The sequence below is a fragment of the Typha latifolia genome, chromosome 5, assembly GCF_019914945.1.
Source record: "Typha latifolia isolate L0001 chromosome 5, TyphaL0001v2, whole genome shotgun sequence".
NCBI classification, from domain to species: Eukaryota; Viridiplantae; Streptophyta; class Magnoliopsida; order Poales; family Typhaceae; genus Typha; species Typha latifolia.
The window spans coordinates 10,827,769-10,845,331 of record NC_133090.1 but is presented as its reverse complement, the minus strand read 5'-3'; the positions used below and the strand labels follow the sequence as shown (position 1 = coordinate 10,845,331).

At 37.0% G+C, this 17,563-nt stretch overlaps 3 protein-coding genes and 1 long non-coding RNA gene across 4 annotated transcripts; all 4 read right to left on the bottom strand.

Annotated features, from left to right (window-relative positions):
• Positions 1-376: 376 nt before the first annotated feature.
• On the bottom strand, positions 377-5,554 carry LOC140788069 (uncharacterized). The gene is made up of 7 exons (XM_073137177.1): positions 5,397-5,554; positions 3,422-3,516; positions 3,092-3,171; positions 2,925-2,977; positions 2,688-2,800; positions 1,929-1,990; positions 377-719 (listed from the first exon to the last, which is right to left on the bottom strand). The coding sequence occupies exons 1-7, from the start codon at positions 5,485-5,487 to the stop codon at positions 425-427; spliced, it is 789 nt and encodes a 262-aa protein (XP_072993278.1). The 5' UTR covers positions 5,488-5,554; the 3' UTR covers positions 377-424.
• Positions 4,084-5,054, bottom strand: LOC140788070 (uncharacterized). The gene is made up of 3 exons (XR_012108955.1): positions 4,925-5,054; positions 4,738-4,816; positions 4,084-4,127 (listed from the first exon to the last, which is right to left on the bottom strand). It is a non-coding gene; the product is annotated as an uncharacterized lncRNA (long non-coding RNA).
• A 699-nt stretch (positions 5,555-6,253) lies between the features above and the next one.
• On the bottom strand, positions 6,254-11,444 carry LOC140788071 (protein trichome birefringence-like 11). The gene is made up of 4 exons (XM_073137178.1): positions 10,784-11,444; positions 9,698-10,087; positions 7,722-7,880; positions 6,254-7,050 (listed from the first exon to the last, which is right to left on the bottom strand). Exons 1-4 carry the CDS (start codon positions 11,215-11,217, stop codon positions 6,681-6,683), a joined length of 1,353 nt encoding a protein of 450 aa, XP_072993279.1. The 5' UTR covers positions 11,218-11,444; the 3' UTR covers positions 6,254-6,680.
• Positions 11,445-12,254: 810 nt separating this feature from the next.
• On the bottom strand, positions 12,255-15,512 carry LOC140789611 (cysteine proteinase mucunain-like). The gene is made up of 5 exons (XM_073139379.1): positions 14,659-15,512; positions 13,939-14,174; positions 13,687-13,827; positions 13,090-13,539; positions 12,255-12,555 (listed from the first exon to the last, which is right to left on the bottom strand). Exons 1-5 carry the CDS (start codon positions 15,137-15,139, stop codon positions 12,457-12,459), a joined length of 1,407 nt encoding a protein of 468 aa, XP_072995480.1. The 5' UTR covers positions 15,140-15,512; the 3' UTR covers positions 12,255-12,456.
• Positions 15,513-17,563: the final 2,051 nt, after the last annotated feature.

Genomic DNA, 17,563 nt, shown 5'->3' with positions numbered 1-17,563 from the left:
ATATAAAATGACCAGATTATTTTACTTTATTTTATAGGCCATGACCAGAGTACTTATGAATATGTTTGTTTGTTTTTTTCTTCTTGTCGTACAATTTCCGCAATAAAAATTATTGTTTTCGACAAGATAATGAGAACCTTATGTCTTGTCTGTTCATCGTTCCAATATCATTCAACATATATAAACCATGCTACATCCAGAACATAGATGAAATTTTTATCAACCTGAAGAATAATAGGTTGAAGTTGACATCAACCATGTTCAATTTGGATATGGACAACCTTCATAGCAGACAACATGTCTAGATGTGTCGTAGAACTAAATGTGTATCAAGATATTACCTGTATTAGAAGAACATAGTAAACCTAATAAGAGCAGCACAAGAAAATCACATATTTGATTTGTTTCAATTGTAACTATTTTCTCATTCAGTAGTATCTGGCTCATCAGTGAGCAAATACAAGTAATTATCTCGACGAGAATCAGGATGTAACTGACCATCCTGCCCTCTATTTTCATCAGAGGTGGACATGTTTAACCGCTGCATGCAGACTCTATCGTAAGCATCAATGTTTAGACCTGAAACCAGGAAGAGTTCTACCTCATTGACAAATCTCTCTGTGTGGCTTAGAAGAAATGGCCTGGCAGCATCAGAAAGTAAACTTTTGAATTCTTCGCGCTTATGCTCAGGCGTACCCTTGAGGCCTTCTTGTTGTTGCCTGCAGTTCAGTTTAATTTTTGGAAATTGGTGTTCTATTGTGATGATAAATGAGTAAATAACAAAAATATACAAGTATATATATATGCAAGACCAGCAATAAAATCTCCACCAAATATCAAGATCACATCAGCAACCACTTCTTTCCTGTTAAAAGTAACTGTGTTCAAGAGATCATGGTTGATCCATCTATAGGACGCTAATGTTATCCAGAAAATTAAGAACTTAAGATGCAATGGTTGTTTTATTGAACTTCAGAAGTGGTTCACTGCACGCATAGACATTAGCATAATAGAAGTAAAGAACCTAATTCACTTAGTTGTATGTGAAATTGCAACTAATACCAACTACCAAAGAAACTGATCTTGCTTTAGATCAATACAATATATCAGAATCTTTAGAAAATTGTCATTTTAAGCAGAGTTGCCCACCAACCAATAGAACTTAGAAAGGTGGCATGAATTAAGGTTCATTCTGCCTATAACTACCTCTGCATGGTGGATCAAATTCTAGAATCATGACACCAGCTAGAAAATTGTTGGTAGATAGTTCATTCTGAATTTTCTCTTTGAAGTGGAAAAAGGTGATCCAAAAGCAGTGATCAGTTTGCTTACGGATTCATGCCATTTGAGCTGCATTTTTCATGCTATACATGCCTTAAACTACCTCTGAATGGCATGTCTAGTTTGCTTACGGATAACTGTGACCAAGAAATAGAACATGAAAAATGCAGCTCAAATGACATGCAATCACATGCTATACATAAGATGAATCAGACAAAAAAACTGCTAGTGAAAGAATGAAAATCAGCAACTCATTGGTGTTAGATCTCATTTCTTCTGGCAGCTTAGCAACATACGTATGTTATCTATTCTACTAAAATTTGAAATGTATCACATGCAAACACATTCTATACATAAGATGATCAGGCCAAAATTGGTAGTGAAAGAATGAAAATTAGCAACTCAATGGTGTTAGATCTCATTTATTCAGGCAGTTTAGCAATATCTGGTAGGTTATCTATTCTACCAATATTTGAAATGACTGACATGGAGAAGGGAGTATGTACACTTTGGAATATGATCAAGAAGACACTGATCAATAATTTTATTGATTACATCATATGGCCAAATTCTTACATTGACATTTAACGTAGATAAGCATGAGAACCACGGCTGCATGCTACCACTATTTGAATAGAGCAGCTTACCTCCTCATAAAAGACTCAATAACACCTTGAATGTGGTACATAATAATGTCAGTATTCTCCTCCTGCATATTTATGGTACAACACATTAACCTTTCATAATCAATTTTGACAAAGGTTTGCAAATAATACAACATAAAAATGAGATCATTTAATGCATAGTAATTATGAAATTTGAAAGAAACGTCTGGAGAAATGTTCAGCATCTTATGCTACTAAATAGTTGTTTAGCTGATAGAAGGCAACATGTAAATGACTGAAATACTAAATTTTTAAGTGGGTTGTGTAATGTTTTTATGTAAAGGCAATGTTTCAAAATACTCTAAATATGTAACTATGTCTAGAATTTTTGTAAAAGCATATGCACAAGCTAACCTGAATCTATCGAGAATCATAATTTTGCACTGTTCAAATCTCTCAGCAGAACTAGATCGATCCAGATCCAATATAGAAATAGATGCATTACGGACATATCAAGTTTGAGTGGATGCAGATTAAACTGCTGTATTGTATTTCTGCACTTCTACATGCCAGATGGTTTTTTCTTTTCTTTATAACATGTGATTATATTAATCATATCTTTCTTGTACTTGAAAGCCTGGTAAACTACATTTTCTGAAGCAATAAGAGAATCAAATTGTGACCCATTCAACTAACCAATATAGACAGGATAAGGGATAACAGTAATTTAATATTAGGTTAACCAGAAATCAAGGTATTCCAGTGCCAAATGACATCTAGAGCAAGATGCCATGGATATACCTGCATTAGAGTTTGAATTTCCCGTCTAAGCCAATCTTGCAGCCAGATGTTTTTCTGAAGATACTTACGGCGCTTCCAATATCTTTGTACGTCAGATATATTACCTCTGGTCTCTGCTCAGAACATCATATAAGAGTACAAAAACAATGTAAACTACATAGGACAGAAAAAAAAAAGTAACATGATCTAACTACTAAGAGAATGAACAAGGAGTCAGATATAAATAAATAAAACTACCTTCTTCGCTATTATAGATTTGCAGCCTAAATTCATGAGCATTTGAAAAATATCTGCAGTACAGAAAATAATAAGACTACTAATAAGAATATGTTCCAGTAGGAAAGATTTTGAAATTCAGTTGGTCCTAATCAAAATGATTAAAATGGAAGCAAATTAGGAAAAACCTCTTTCTGTGATTCTGATTTATATAATGTCGCTGGAATGAATCACCACTAAATCCATGTATTATGGATAAGTTCTCCGTCTGCAGATAGTGTGAGGAAAATAGTGTCACAAACAAGTTTTGGACATCAATCCATCAGTTGATTTTATGCTCCTAGCAATCAAAACTATGCCAATCTAATTATTGATTCTGTCCCATTTTAATGTCCCTGCATATTACTCAAAAATATGAGATTAAGAGAACCTGATTTTGTGAAAAACTGATTTGGAACTTCAATCAGAGGTTTAGATCGAATAAAAAGGATGCATCCATCCTGTCACCATGAACTGACCTTGCAAAGTGGGCAGCTTATCGAAGATATTGGCTGGGGTTGCTTGTTACCAACAAATCTTAGCCATTGAGAGATACACTTGTAGCAGAATGCATCTGTGGAAGTGGTTAACAGGGATTATACGTTAGATAGAATTGACCTTTTTCACATGGAAATATGAAGGAGTGCAAAATCCTTGAAGCAGAAGATTTCTTTCTGAAAAATCAGCAATATTTTATACATTTATAGTGTCCCTAATATTTAATTTGTAAAATTTGTAGTTCTCCTGTTATTTCCTGTAAATGTATATCTTTGGACCAGTCAAATATAACAAGCAATAACATTTTAACAGACTACATAATACATTTATCTCGTCCTCACCAGTTCAATTGTTCAATTAATAATATGCTATTGAATGCACAACCAAAATACCAGAATGAGAAAAGGCATAACATCTACGGCACAGAAAATAGTTTAAGCTAACTATGGAAAGCCGTAAAGAACAAATTTTGATGCATCTTTATGTCATGGTTGGTAAGCAAAAACGAATATTAAAAGAGCTGAGTCAACCTAACATAGTGAATCAGATGCTAGTTGCTTTAGTTAATTTAGAAGATCTCAAATGTGCAGCAGTCAGCAATTGAGGGCTCTGAACTCATTTGAATTAATAGTGTTAAAGATCACCATGAAATGCATACTATCACTTTTGGACATCAAGGAATGCAACCTGAAAGTTAACCATCAAAAGCATGATATAAGTGCTGTTTATAAAGGTTTAGTGCAAATTTGTCGATACTCCATTACTAATGAATGAGACTTGCAACCCAACTTAGTTCCATGACGCATAGCAGAGACTATGTTATACTAAAGGTCTGTCACCGTCCCACCCTATGATTATAGATAATATCAATTCAAAAAATTGACATTACACATTCAATACTAAGAATGTATACCTAGAAGGTGGTAGCTTTATATACCATAGAAAGCTGTGAAGGATTATATACGGTTAAAGATGATAATAAGTAATAACAACCAGCATAAGAGAGACCCACAAAGTTAAGGCCAGCCAAACATGAGATATTAGATCATCTTGCAGCATTAGCAATATCATGGATGTACAATTGTTTCATGAAGGCAGTTTTTAAGTAGATTATAGCCCACCTTAAGCCAATTAGGTCATGTAGATCAGTTAGGTTAGTCACAGAGACAAAACACTTCAGCTTACAAACACTGACTAGATTGAAGGTATCATGCAAAGTTAGCTACGGGTTGCTAAAAATATAAATGAACTAAACTGAATCAGCAAAAGCGGCAAAACAGGCCATGAGAATGCATACTGCCACCGTTAAATTAAAGCTTGCCAACTCTTTCATGCCTTCTCAAATTCTCTGTGTCCTCCTAACCACAAGACAAGGCCTGGAAGATGAGAACGACAAAAGTAGAACTTTTAAAATACAAAAGAGGTCTTGGTGTCTGATTTAATGTTCTAGGAGGGAGAGAGATCAATATCTCCCAAGGAAGTACATCGAAATGTCCGATGTAATGTTTTTCCAAGAAATTTAAGTGACCAAGTCTGACTGCCCCCAACAGCCTCTAAACCATCAGAAAACCACTACTGAACACAACAAAGAAGCGATTTTTCAATTAAAAAGAGAGGATAAAGTCCCTCCCTCTTTCTATCTTTTGATTCGAAAATCTAAATCACATAACAGCACCTAAGGTCCTTGAGAGAACAATTAACGTAGCAAACCAAGTGACTTCTCCAAGAAGTAACAGAACAAAGTTCACAAATCCTACATGCATAAAAGCAACCTGATCCGTGAACTTTGTCAATATTTTAACAAATACAGGGTAAAACGGCGGTGTATTGGAAGCTCACAAGCACCCAATTGATTAGAAGAAAGGGACCCAAGTGGTAATTAGAAGTGTCGATCGTATAAAGCTTAGAAATTTTAGCAGGCAAGGCGAGGTGAAGGAGAAGAGCGGAAAGACTTACGGAAACAGCGGTCTAGATAGGCCTCTTCTTTCAAAGGTTCGAGACAGATTGGACAAGGAGAAGAGGAAGAGGAAGAGGAGGCGGATGCCATGATCAAATTAGGCGTGAAGCAAAGGAGAATATACAAGCGGCGAGAATTTTGTGTGGTCGGACTCGGATCTAACAAGGTCGACAAAACGATGGTAATGGTACGGGTAATGGTACGGGTTGACTTGTTTAAGGGTTCTTTTCATTTTAAGACTCAATTTATATTAGGAATAATTACACTTGGCCATCTATATTATTATCTTATTCCGTATATAAACTCTTTTTTATATCTATATATATTTTCCGAACTAAAAAAATTATATCACATAAATCTCTTATGATAAAAGTTTCTGAGTTCAGAGACTCTATGTGATTAAAAAAAAAAATCAAAGATAAGTATTTTAACCCGTTATATTATTTAGATATCTATATATGGTTCAATCTGAATTCATATTTGATTCAAATTTAGTTCAGCCTCATAATTAGACTTCGAAATAGGTTAGAATAAAGAGTAAAAGTATAATATATAATAGATAATTAATGCTTGAGCATAGATAAGAAGTCTATAGGCTAATTATAAATTAGATAAAAAGGTAGCTTTTCCCAATATATTAGATTGGGCAATTAAATTAACCCTTTATAATTTGCATAAATCATACACATATAATACTCCAATAAAAAATCCACCGTTTATGAATTTACCATGACCTTCCATGGCACCTAGGAAGGATCAAACCCAAGACTAGCCCCGTTGGGATCAACCACAAGGATTTATAATAAAAACCTGGAAACGACTGTCTCAGCCAAAGTAAATGGAAATTTGAAACAAATTTTTACAATGATCGTCAGAACAAAAGAACCATTAAACTTGCAATCAGTACTACATCATAATATATGATAAATAAATTCAAGATTGACAGCATCTACAGAAGCTTTCTGGAAACAAAGAAGAAACAAATCCAGTTTCCAGCTTTCTGGAAATAAACTAAAGACCGCTAGAGTTTGTCAAATAAAAAACAACAGACCATTGGCAGCCTGTAACTATTTACAGTACTAACCTGTAACTAATCTACAGTAAGCTATCATTTCCACCATATATCAAGAAGCAAAATATCAAAAGCAAAATAAGAAGCAATTGCTTTTCTTGCATGACTAATCTTTATCTAAGGAACCCTCTACTGTCTTGATCCTGTCAGCAGGAAAGCCTCTTCCAGAAAAATCCATGGATAAGTCCACATAACAGCAGCCGGCCAGCAATTACCCTGGTTTGCTGAGAACTGGTGTATTTTGATGGATCATAGATTCTCTCTTCAGGAAGAGGGCGTAAAGCAGTTCATTCCATGCATCAGGAACCCCTGGCAAGCACCAATGGCTACAATCCTGTCTATGCAGAGGTGCGGGGCCTGATGCGAGGTAAAATACAGACAAATGGCCATCTTTCCTTCGAGCTGTCATATTGGTAATGTTCAACAGATCCAAATTTATCACCTTGGTCTTTGAATTCTCCAAATGCATATCCTCAAATGGCTTCAGAAAATGGGCCCAAGGTCTCAAGGAGGAGGGTTGAGAACCCAAATCTGGGAATATATCCATGTGACAACTACCTCCTGTCCTCCAGTCACCACCACTGTCAAGCACATAGAAGTAGATGATTTTGGATCATGAAGAAACAATTTATTTTCATATACCAGACAATAGAAGATTACTTTCTGTGAACCATCAATGGATCATTGAAGATCACCTGTAAATATTATCTGTAAACTGAGACAAGGTGGGTAAGGGATATCAAACTATCTCAACTACACGGCCAATGGACAGGTGCGGAGCTAGGAATTTTGGTTAGGGAGGGCCAATATCTCTATTCTCTTACTGCCTATAAGTACTTTATGAAAATATTATGTTAGAATAATTTAATTAAAAATATTCTATGTACAGAAAAGGATAGATAAAATATATCTAAAAGAATTTATAATTTTCAATACTATAATGTATTTATTTGGAAAGAAAAGAGTATATGGAAGCTTTTTTAGATACAAGGTGGGACAATTATTACTATTTATAAAAATTTACTAAAAATTCTTATACCAAATAAAAAAATTCTAATGCTTGTGGAGAGAAGATACACAACCTATCTCTTGTTTTTTTAAGAGGTTGTTTGTAAGGCATGAGTATGCTGGACTAGTCTTCTGAAATTCAATGACCACATTAGACAATTACGAAAGATATCATCCATGTTCTCCTCTAACAAATACCACCAGAAAAGTTAAAAGGGAATAAACAGGCAAGGAACCAACAAACCTGAAGTGTACAGGAGCATATGTGCGGAAGATGACCTGAGTTTTACTTCCATCAACTTCTCTGTCAATCCAGTCAAACAGTGTCTCTATTGCTCTGCTATAAGCACTCTGCACACTCATCTCCATCATTACCTCATTTCCCACTTGGAAATAGCAATCTCTGATTAGAGAAATAGATTGATGTAAGTTGGGTATAAGTACAAGCAGGCAAGCTTGCAAATTCTACTTTCTGCTAATTCAAAAAATCTCAGAAAACATGAACTATTTGGTTGAGGCTTTGAGCAGTTCTGCCGAATTCTGTGAAATATATCTAATGAAATAAAAAAGAATCTGTCAAAAATCTAAGCATAATACAGCCCTCTCAGAATCACTGAACAATAAGTTACATAAGAATAAAATATATATCTTTTTGGACAACAAAGAAGTTTCCAAACTTCATCAACAAAATCAGTTTGTGACAAAAGAATTAAAGTTATTAAACTAACAGAGTATAAAACTACAGGAGCATATGATTTCACTTATCCATGATTAAGTGTTACATTTTTTAACAGAGAGTCCAAGATCACAGGAGGATGCTTATGTCAGATAGCTTGACAGATCTACAAATGACCTTATAAAAATGGATCATAGCATTTGGACATCACAAAAGGTACCACATAATGCATCAATTTTGACTAGTAAATTCATTCAAGTAAAAGCTTTCTCAAAAGGAGGGGAAGACTTAAACCAATGTGGGAAGTAGTAAGAGAAAGACACGACAGAACATGATATACTAGACCCTCGTTCTGAATAGAAATGAATGGAGGAAAAGGATCCATATAGTCAACCTCAAAATAGATGGGTTTGAAGGCTTTTATGTTGTTGTAGCCATCTACGTCAGTCATTATCATGGATTACTATCCTGACTCCTGAGCATGCCAATCAGCACAAGTGGACATGTATCATGCTAGTGCCTTCTGGAAACCAAAACAAGGCTGTATCTTGATACTGCTCAGTGCAGGCCTATGGCACCCTGTATCAACCCTGTTCTGTACTAGTGTACGTTATTCAGAACGAGCGTGTGCAGGCTTATATCATATGGATGGCTAACTGGCACTCTTGTGCCACTGGTACTACAATCCTTATTTTTCATTGTTGTTGTACCATACGAACCCTTACATTTTTATGCATTCGTTTTGCATTCTTTAAACAAAGAAAGGGATTTCTGATTCATTAACCAGAGTGATATATTCTTTCTAGACACCTATCTTTTCTTTTGCCAGACTTCTACAGCTAAATCGAGAAAAAAACAAAACTACACCGAAGTATCATACTGATGGCTAACTGGCACTCTTGTACCACACCAAGGTATTGCAATCCTTATTTTTCATTATTGTTGTACCATAGCAACCCTTACATTTTTACATATTCGTTTTGCATTCTTAAAACAACTAAAGGGATTTCTGATTCGTTAACTGGAGTGATATATTCTTTCTTACACACCTTATTTCTTTTCTTTTCTAGACCTTCTATAGCTGAATCGAGAAAAAAGAAAACTACATCAAGGCAGCAGAACCAATAAAAATCAGTTATATATATACATAATGTCACAAAGATGTTAAATTTTTCTAAAAACATAGAAAGCTCAATAATAAAACAAATCTCCGATGTTTGAGAAGCTTCTGGTCTGCAGAAAAAATATGGAAAATCTTCTAAAAATCGCTAAAGAAATTCTTGATGTCTTTTCCAACAGTCTTTGCTAAGAGTAATAGGTTGGAATTTCGCTTCTTCTTTTGTAGAATATATTGAAACAAATAAGATGCTGAGATTCCTAGCTATAATTAACTTCTCTTATGCAGTGGATAAGGGTGAGGCCCTAGCAAACAGATCCAGATCACACAAATAATTTCCATGAGTACTACTACAGTGTATCCTCAATTGAAATCTTACTAGGAAATATATTTTTTAATTAAAGTGCATCTATGACTAGATAATTACCCTCTCATTGTCTTCTCATAGTTCCACCAGTGTCCAGTGTTGAAAATTAGCACATCAGCATCCTTCCATCGAGTGGACATCCAATCCATGGTATCCAATTTAAGTGTGATCTTCACCTTCTCTGGAACATCTGATGGGGCGCGACTCTGAAGCACTAGAAAGGGTGCTCTGTAATACTCAACAGTGAAGTTGTAATCCCGGAACCTGAACACCAAGAAGCCCATGTGTTTTGTAATTGGGCTCCCATTGACTTCATAGATTGAACTCTTGTCGGGAACAATACTAGAAAGCATGCAGAGTAGAGACTCCCATTGGTTTCGTCCGATTGAGTCACCCACAAATACCAACTTCCTATTTCTCAACTTCTCCAGCATATTCTTAGCATCAAATCTTAAGGAAAATGAGAAAAAAAACTTCAGAGTTAATCTTCTCACAAAATTTTCAACCAAATTCAGAATTGGAAGACAGTACTATTCATACTATACTCAATCTATTTTGTTAAATAAGATTAAAAAAAAAAGAATTGCCATTGAGATACATAAATACCTTTGATAAAAGACATGGACAATTTGGCAGAAAAGTGTATCATAAACTTCTATCTTGACTCCATTAGTGAAAGAGGTGAAATTTATAATGGAACAACCGTTATGCAACTTTATCAAATGAACAAGATAATTTTTTCTCTTCCCTTCTCTCTGATTCTCACCCATATGGTTGCAAAATGTGGGACTTCCGCATAATAATATATTTGTTCTTCTAAAAGTATGGTTTTTCTCAGAAAATGGTGAGTGAAAAGGGAGTGGAGATGTAATAATAAAAGATAGGCTGAGTAGAACATCTCCAAAAATTCAGGGGGAGTGCTTTATAAACGTAGGCAATAAAAAGTAAAATACTCCATCCAAACAGTATGTCGCAATGTTCTCCATAAACTTAGGTTGTCTAATATTAAATAAAAGTGCGATTTTTCTTCATCCAAAGAGGAAGAAAAATTATTGTGAACAAATACACCAATTATTCTATCAACAAAACCAAGTGCGAAATTAACTTCTTTAATGCCAAACGATAGATGCATGCAAGAATTTAAACCTGGGGAGATTGCAGCGAGAAGGCTGCCACCGCCACTTGGTGTAGTGCTGATCAGGCCGTCCATTCTCCGAGCACCGGAAACCCTCATCCAAGAACGGGCAGTCCTTTGATTCGTACAATGGGTACCTCTCGTCCCAAACCCACTTCCCATCGAACAAGTCGCAGCCCCCGCCGCCGCTCTCCGCTTCCAATCCCCACCTCCCCCGACTTCCCAGCCGAGGCCGCAACACCCCATTGTCCAAGTAGAAGAGGCAGAACAGCAAGAAAAAGATGGAAGTCGAGGTCAAGAACCAGCGAGAAGTCATACGCTCTAAGGGCTTACTCCGCCGCCAAACCGCCGCCGCAACGATCTCGTCTCGGCCGGCAGAGGCGGCGGCGGCGGTTCTCTTCGCCGGAGAGGATGGGTTCCTCGCCGAAGAGGTCGAGCTTAACATGAGAGCAAGAAGAGCGGCGCGGAGAGGACTAGTGGGGAGAGGAAGAGGAAGTTGCTCTGGGAGAAGAAAAGCAAGAGGTGGTGAACGGTGACGGCGGTGGCAGTGGTGGTATTTATTAGTTTGAGATTTTAATGACGGTTTATGATTGTTAACAGGATTTTTCTCATTTCACACCCGATATTATGTGTAAGATCTTCTTAAAGGACACTCCTGCCTCCTGGACTCCTAGTTACCCTAATTTCACTTCCCTTTGTGTCACTTATCCCATTTTGTCTCTAATAAGTATTTTTAAATTAGACATTTAGTTTGATCAAATTAGTTTTAGTTTAAATATAATCATAAGAGGTAAATTTAGATCTAACTAAAGAGAGTAAAATATAATTTTCCTAATTAGTAATTACACTTATATTTTTTGAGATTATTATTATTTACACTCTATCTATTAAGCCTTCTAAAATGGATAAGCTATTATTATTTACACTCTATCTTTACCTATTTTTAACCTCTTAGAAAAAAAAAAGGTATGAAGGTTGCTCCGCAAGCAAGGTAAGATGATTATTCATAAAAGAAACTTTGAATTCATGGAAAAGAGAATTATAATCTAATCTTATATTTTGGATGCCATTGGCCCATTGTATGAAATAAGATATATAATGTTTAGAGATAGTTGCTTTTTAATCCGGACATAACTTAGAAAGACGGGAAGAGGAAGGTTGATATGCAAGCAAAGGTAAAAGGAAGATAGAATTCATGGCAGAGAGGCTTTAATTTTAATCTTATAGTTGCAATGACTTTGTATAAAAGATTCAACTGGTAAATATAGTAACAGAGATTTATTTAGTTTATCTGAGTCTCTGGAGCAGAGAGATGAGAGTATTTAAGGGAAGCATGAATAAGGAGTATGGATTTGAAGTCTTGAATTCAAAGTCTCTATTGTTAAATGCACATTTATTGATGAAGCAATTCAGAAACAGCTAATATTTAAGGGAAGCATGAATAAGGAGTATGGATTTGAAGTTTTGAATTCAAAGTCTCAATTGTTAAATTCACATTTATTGATGAAGCAATTCAGAAACAGCTAATCAGTTGTAGGATGCTCCCAACAATGGAAATCAAAGGTATGTACAAGAACTCCCTTCACTAGCTAAAATAAAATAAAATTGTTATCAAATTCATAAAGGATAACTGTTGCAGGACATTCAAGTTGCAATGCTCTCTTATCCCTCCACTAGCTCTTAATCATGCACCAATGGCCTCCTTTCCTGCACCTGAGTAAGCCCAGAATGGCTTTGCTGGGATTCTAGCCAAAGCCTTGACCCCAAGTGGGTTGTCCTTGCTCTGTTAATACAAGCAAAATGCAACAAGTTATGCCGAAAATTAACTTAAAAGGAAGTTGTGCTCTGCTATAATGTTTCAGATTGCATGCAGTAGTAATGTTAATAATGTACAAGAGTTCATGGGCATATACATGATTCTCAAAATGATTAACATGATCATGCACTAACAAAGTTCATGTCAGCATAAATTTGGTTCAGAGCTACAAGACAAATGTGTTTCTCTATAAATTTAATTCCCTTTTTACATGATACTCATAATTATTAGCATGATCATGTCCTAACAAAGTTAATAGACCAGCATGATTTTGGTTCGAAGCTACAATGTTGGCAGGCAAAGACAATTGTGTTTCTCTAAAGAGTTGATCTCTTCCTACATGATACTCATAATAATTAGGCTGATCATGCAGTAACCAAATTAATGCATCAGCATCATTTTGCTTCAAAACTACAAGAATTTAGAGGCAAAGACACTGAGGAGCAGGCTAAACAACAAGAGCAAAAGCAAATTCCAAATCACAAAACTGTAAGGAATTACCATCTGGCAGGTTCCACTGTGGATATTGCAGACAGGGTAGTCAGGGGGGCAGCAGCTGGAGTGATCCTCACAGCAAGTAGCACCTTCAACAGGGCAACAACCCCAGGCAAAGCAGGTGTTGCCATAGCCATAGACACAGCAGCATGTGGTGCTGGCAGGGCAGGAGTAATAGTTGTCGCAGACCGCCGGTGGAGCCACCGGCGACGGAGGGGTTGGGCCGGGGTTAGGAGGGTTCTGGCCATTCTTGACAGGGTAAGAAGCCTCGATGGCGATCCCGCACTTACCTGTCGTCGCGTTGATGTTCCGGGCCATCCTGATGTATCCAGACTCGCCCCAGTTCGAGCCCCAGGAGTTCCTGACGATCCAGTAGTCCTCGCCGTTCTCGGTGCCATAGCCGACGGCGACTACGCCGTGATCAAGCTCAGTGCCACAGTTTCCTGTGAATATACCCTGCATGAACATAATGGGATGACGATTACTATAAGACATACAATCTTACAAGTGCTTTCGACCTTCATTTAATGAGCTTTGACCTTAGGCTTGTTATTGTTCTATCATGCACCAAAACAGACAGCAAAGTAACATAGCAACCCTCACCGATTCATAGAGCTGGAACGCTCTACCGCCGGCTTCAATGGCGACACTGACGGGCTGATGGGCGACGGCCTTCTGCAGAGCCTTCTCGTCGTTTTCGGGAACGTCTTCGTAACCATCAATCGAAACCACCTTCGCATTTTTCTGCAACAAATCATTGCAACGCTATGAGTACTCCTAAAGATATGATATACATACATTGCCATGAGTTCAGATCCCGTCTGTTATCAATCACAAAATCAAATATATATATACCCTAGATAGGTCACATTTGCCATCACGGGCAGTGTAAGGATAATCCTCCTCAGTATCGATTCCACCGTTCCTAGTTATGAACTCAAAGGCATAGTCCATAAGACCACCATTGCACCCCTCGTTCTGCATGGTGTCGCAATCGACGAGCTCCTGCTCCGACAGCGATACCAGCTCGCCGGTGACGATCTGGTTTATTCCTTCCACTGCGCCGATGGTCGAGAAAGCCCAGCAACTCCCTGCACCACCATCAACCAATTCATCAATCAAACACCTCAATAGCTCCACTGTATTTTCTTTCTCTCTCTCTCTCTCTCTCTCTCTCTCTCTCTCTCTCTATAGTCTATAAGTCTATGTCTTCACCATTTACAAAACAAACTTGGTACTCCGAATAAATCCGTACATTAAGGGACGGATTGCACAATCACTTGTGGTTTTTATCCACCACATTTATCCGCATTTGGTTGAATTATCCGGTAAGGAAGATAACCAAGAAAAGACGACTTTGAAAGCGAGAGGATCTAAAAGATAACGGAAGATTCGATAAGTTCGGCACCAAAATCCACCTCGTTTTCCGAAAGACCCGGAGTACTCGTAAATCCCAAAATATCCTCGATTAAATAAAGGTCGACCAGGGCCCATCTAGGGGCAAAAATGTAATTACGAAACCGAAGCAAACGGAGAGAGGGAGAGAGGGAGAGAGGGAGAGAGGGAGAGACGCACCACAACTTCCCTGGTCCTTGACCGCCGTGACGGCGCCGTTAGCCCTCCAGTCCACCGTCTCCGGCAACTCCTCGCCGGCACCATAACGGTAACGGCCGCTCCCCACCCTCTCCCTGCTCCTCCTCTCGCCGGCAGCGCGAGTTCCGAGGTAGATCGCTTTGTATTCCTCGTTGGTCAAATCGGCGAACCGGTTCAGGCCGAGCCGGAAGGACTTTCCGTCGGCGGCGTTATGTGCGTCGACGAAACGAACATTATCTTTGAACACATCGAATCTCTTCTCCGTCTCCCCGAGAGCATTATACGCCCTCCCGTGCCTTAAGAGCCACCCCTCGTAGAGAAGCCTCATCTCCTCCTCGCTCCTCTCCAAGCCCTTAACGCCATGGGCGTCATCGTAGCTTACAATGGACATGTCGCCATAGGCGAAGGAGAGGAGGAGAACGAAGAGGAGGGAGAAGAGGAGGGGATTCGTGGAGAGACCCATTTCGTCGAATCGGGGATTGTAGAGGGAGAGAGGAGAAAGGTGGGATCTTGGCGAGTGTTTGGGGAATGAATCGGGTGGCCCTTTATAGAAGAGGTGGCGTACGCCCCTAGGAGATGGAGAAGGAGCAAGTCGGGGGATTCTGTGTAAAGTTGAGGTGATAATGTGGGTCGGATTGTAAATTATTGAAGGGGAAAAGGGTGGAATAATAATTTTAATTTGGCGGTGAGGGAGGAAACAGAGAGGAGACTTGGGATCTGGGAAATCGGAGAAAGGTGGGGGATTTGAATCGAGACGAGAAGAAGGGAGGGAGGGAGGGAGGGAGGGAGAAGAGCAACTAATAATGGAGAGAGAGAGAGAGAGAGAGAGAGAGAGGTGGGCGGTGTTTGATTGGATGTGGGCGGTGTTTGATTGGATGAGAGAGCGGCGGTGGGGAAGAGGGATGGGCTGCTTCCACTAGTCCTAGGAAAAAGAAGACTGGCCAGAGTGGATTAATTTGTTTTACTGGTGTAGGTAAAATAAAAAGATAAATAGAGAAAATTTTGATTATATTTGCACATTCCTGTGTCTACTCACAAACTTAAATTTAATACCAATCTAACTCTCTTAGAGTTGTAGATACTTTTCCTACCCCCAAAGCTATATTATGAATAAAATTATTTAGTATTCTGATAGTTTGGATAGTTTGTCGATAGTGCGATTGATTTGAAGAAACAATATTTAGTTCGAAGCAATTATTCTGCGATGCACACGACTTGAAGCATATATTAGACAATTCATTATATTGGCTAAAGTTTGGTAGTATAACCTAAATGTCTTTGTATCCGGAGATAGTTGATTATTTGTCTTGTTCATATCTAATTTTTGAACTTTTAAATAATAATAAAAATTTTAAATTTAATGAAAGAGATCATACCGAATTCCTTTATTTTGTTCGGACATGTTATCTCTTTAGATGGTTGGAAAAGATTGACACAGAACTCCTAATTAAATCAGTCAACCATTTCAAAGGGAATTGATATCTCATTTTTTACAGTATAATTGGATTGCTAATCTAACCAATAGGTATAGATCTTCCTATATTCTTAGAAATACTTGAAAAGAAAACCTGGATTTGTATTCATTATATTTATATATGAATATACTAGCATTATCTACTTTATCTATTTTAACATAATAAACCTCACTAGTTTATCATGTGAATATCCTATAAACTAGAGAAATACAAGAAATTAGAGTAACTCTCACGTCTCTGTGCAGTGCTAATTTTAACGTGACTTCGGTTGAAAACAAAGGGTATAATTAATGAGAAATAATGTGAAATATTCAACGTAAAATTAAATTTAACACAACGATCTTAAGCTATACAAAAATTCTTCTAGCAAAAGAGCGGCACAAGGATCAACCACTCTAGTAGAGTTAAAAGGTACATTTTTTATGACTAAGGAGGTTATGGGTTCAACTCCAATCCCAAATAATATTATAGAGAAATTATTTAGTGGTTTAGTGGTTTGTTTAATTTGATTGATAGCTCAGCAGTGCGATTAACTTGAATGAATAACTCGGAAGCACAATAGCTTAGAGCAGACGTTTAGCTCAGAGCAATTGTTTGGCGACGTATATAGTTTGAAGTCTAGACTTAAGTAGCTAAAAAGTTTGGTGAAACATAAATGCCTTCGAAATATCTAAAGAGGGATGACCCTTTGTCTACTTCATATTTAGCCTTTGAACTAATAAACGATAAAAGAAAAAAAAAAAAAGAGCAGCAGACGTAATCCACTATACACGTCAATTAGATAAGACTTTTAGACTAAATTGTGGAATTGACTACAAAGTTTATCAAGATAACACTCCACTGACTCATTAAACGATCCCTATTCATCAAGAAGCTGCTGATCGACTTCATTGCAGACATGTTGGTCTTTGTTTATTTGTAAAAGAATTGTATGACAGGTAAGCGAATCCTATAAACTTACTTTCTTTTTATATAATTGCCGCTGAAAGCTTTCGAAATATTATAATTACTATTGAAACAATATTTTGCTCTTTTAAATATATCATTATGTTAGTTATATCTAATTAATCATAATTAAAACATAACTTAGATCCAAAAATACTAGCTAATATTATACGAAATACATCTTATTTTTATGTGAAATAAAAATTATTGATAAATATTTATACCCTTAAAATTTTAAATGGCTCATTTTAATTATTTATACTAGTATGTTAACTTTAATAATGATATATTAGGAATATTATGTTAAAAATTAATCACAAGAATTAATTATGAAAGAGTTAAGATTTTAATAATAATTATAATATTTTGAAGAATATACTGTCAATTAGCAAATTAGGTAATTGGCTAATTGCAGCTTTCAAAGTATCACGAAAGATGCTGAGTTTTTTTAAATATTATAATTATCA

What these genes read in the sequence shown, in the direction of transcription:
- LOC140789611 (XM_073139379.1), bottom strand. Translation starts at nt 15,139, where the DNA reads ATGGGTCTCTCCACGAATCCCCTCCTCTTCTCCCTCCTCTTCGTTCTC. An exon ending in GCAAATGTGACCTATCTAGG is followed by an intron (nt 13,828 to 13,938) that starts GTATATATATAT and finishes GATTTGTTGCAG; the next exon opens with AAAAATGCGAAGGTGGTTTC. An exon ending in CGTTCCAGCTCTATGAATCG is followed by an intron (nt 13,540 to 13,686) that starts GTGAGGGTTGCT and finishes ATGTTCATGCAG; the next exon opens with GGTATATTCACAGGAAACTG.
- LOC140788069 (XM_073137177.1), bottom strand. Translation starts at nt 5,487, where the DNA reads ATGGCATCCGCCTCCTCTTCCTCTTCCTCTTCTCCTTGTCCAATCTGT. An exon ending in AATCAGAATCACAGAAAGAG is followed by an intron (nt 2,978 to 3,091) that starts GTTTTTCCTAAT and finishes TCTGTACTGCAG; the next exon opens with ATATTTTTCAAATGCTCATG. An exon ending in AATCTATAATAGCGAAGAAG is followed by an intron (nt 2,801 to 2,924) that starts GTAGTTTTATTT and finishes TGTTCTGAGCAG; the next exon opens with AGACCAGAGGTAATATATCT.
- LOC140788071 (XM_073137178.1), bottom strand. Translation starts at nt 11,217, where the DNA reads ATGTTAAGCTCGACCTCTTCGGCGAGGAACCCATCCTCTCCGGCGAAG. An exon ending in TCTCGCTGCAATCTCCCCAG is followed by an intron (nt 10,088 to 10,783) that starts GTTTAAATTCTT and finishes ATTTTCCTTAAG; the next exon opens with ATTTGATGCTAAGAATATGC. An exon ending in TATGAGAAGACAATGAGAGG is followed by an intron (nt 7,881 to 9,697) that starts GTAATTATCTAG and finishes TTCTCTAATCAG; the next exon opens with AGATTGCTATTTCCAAGTGG.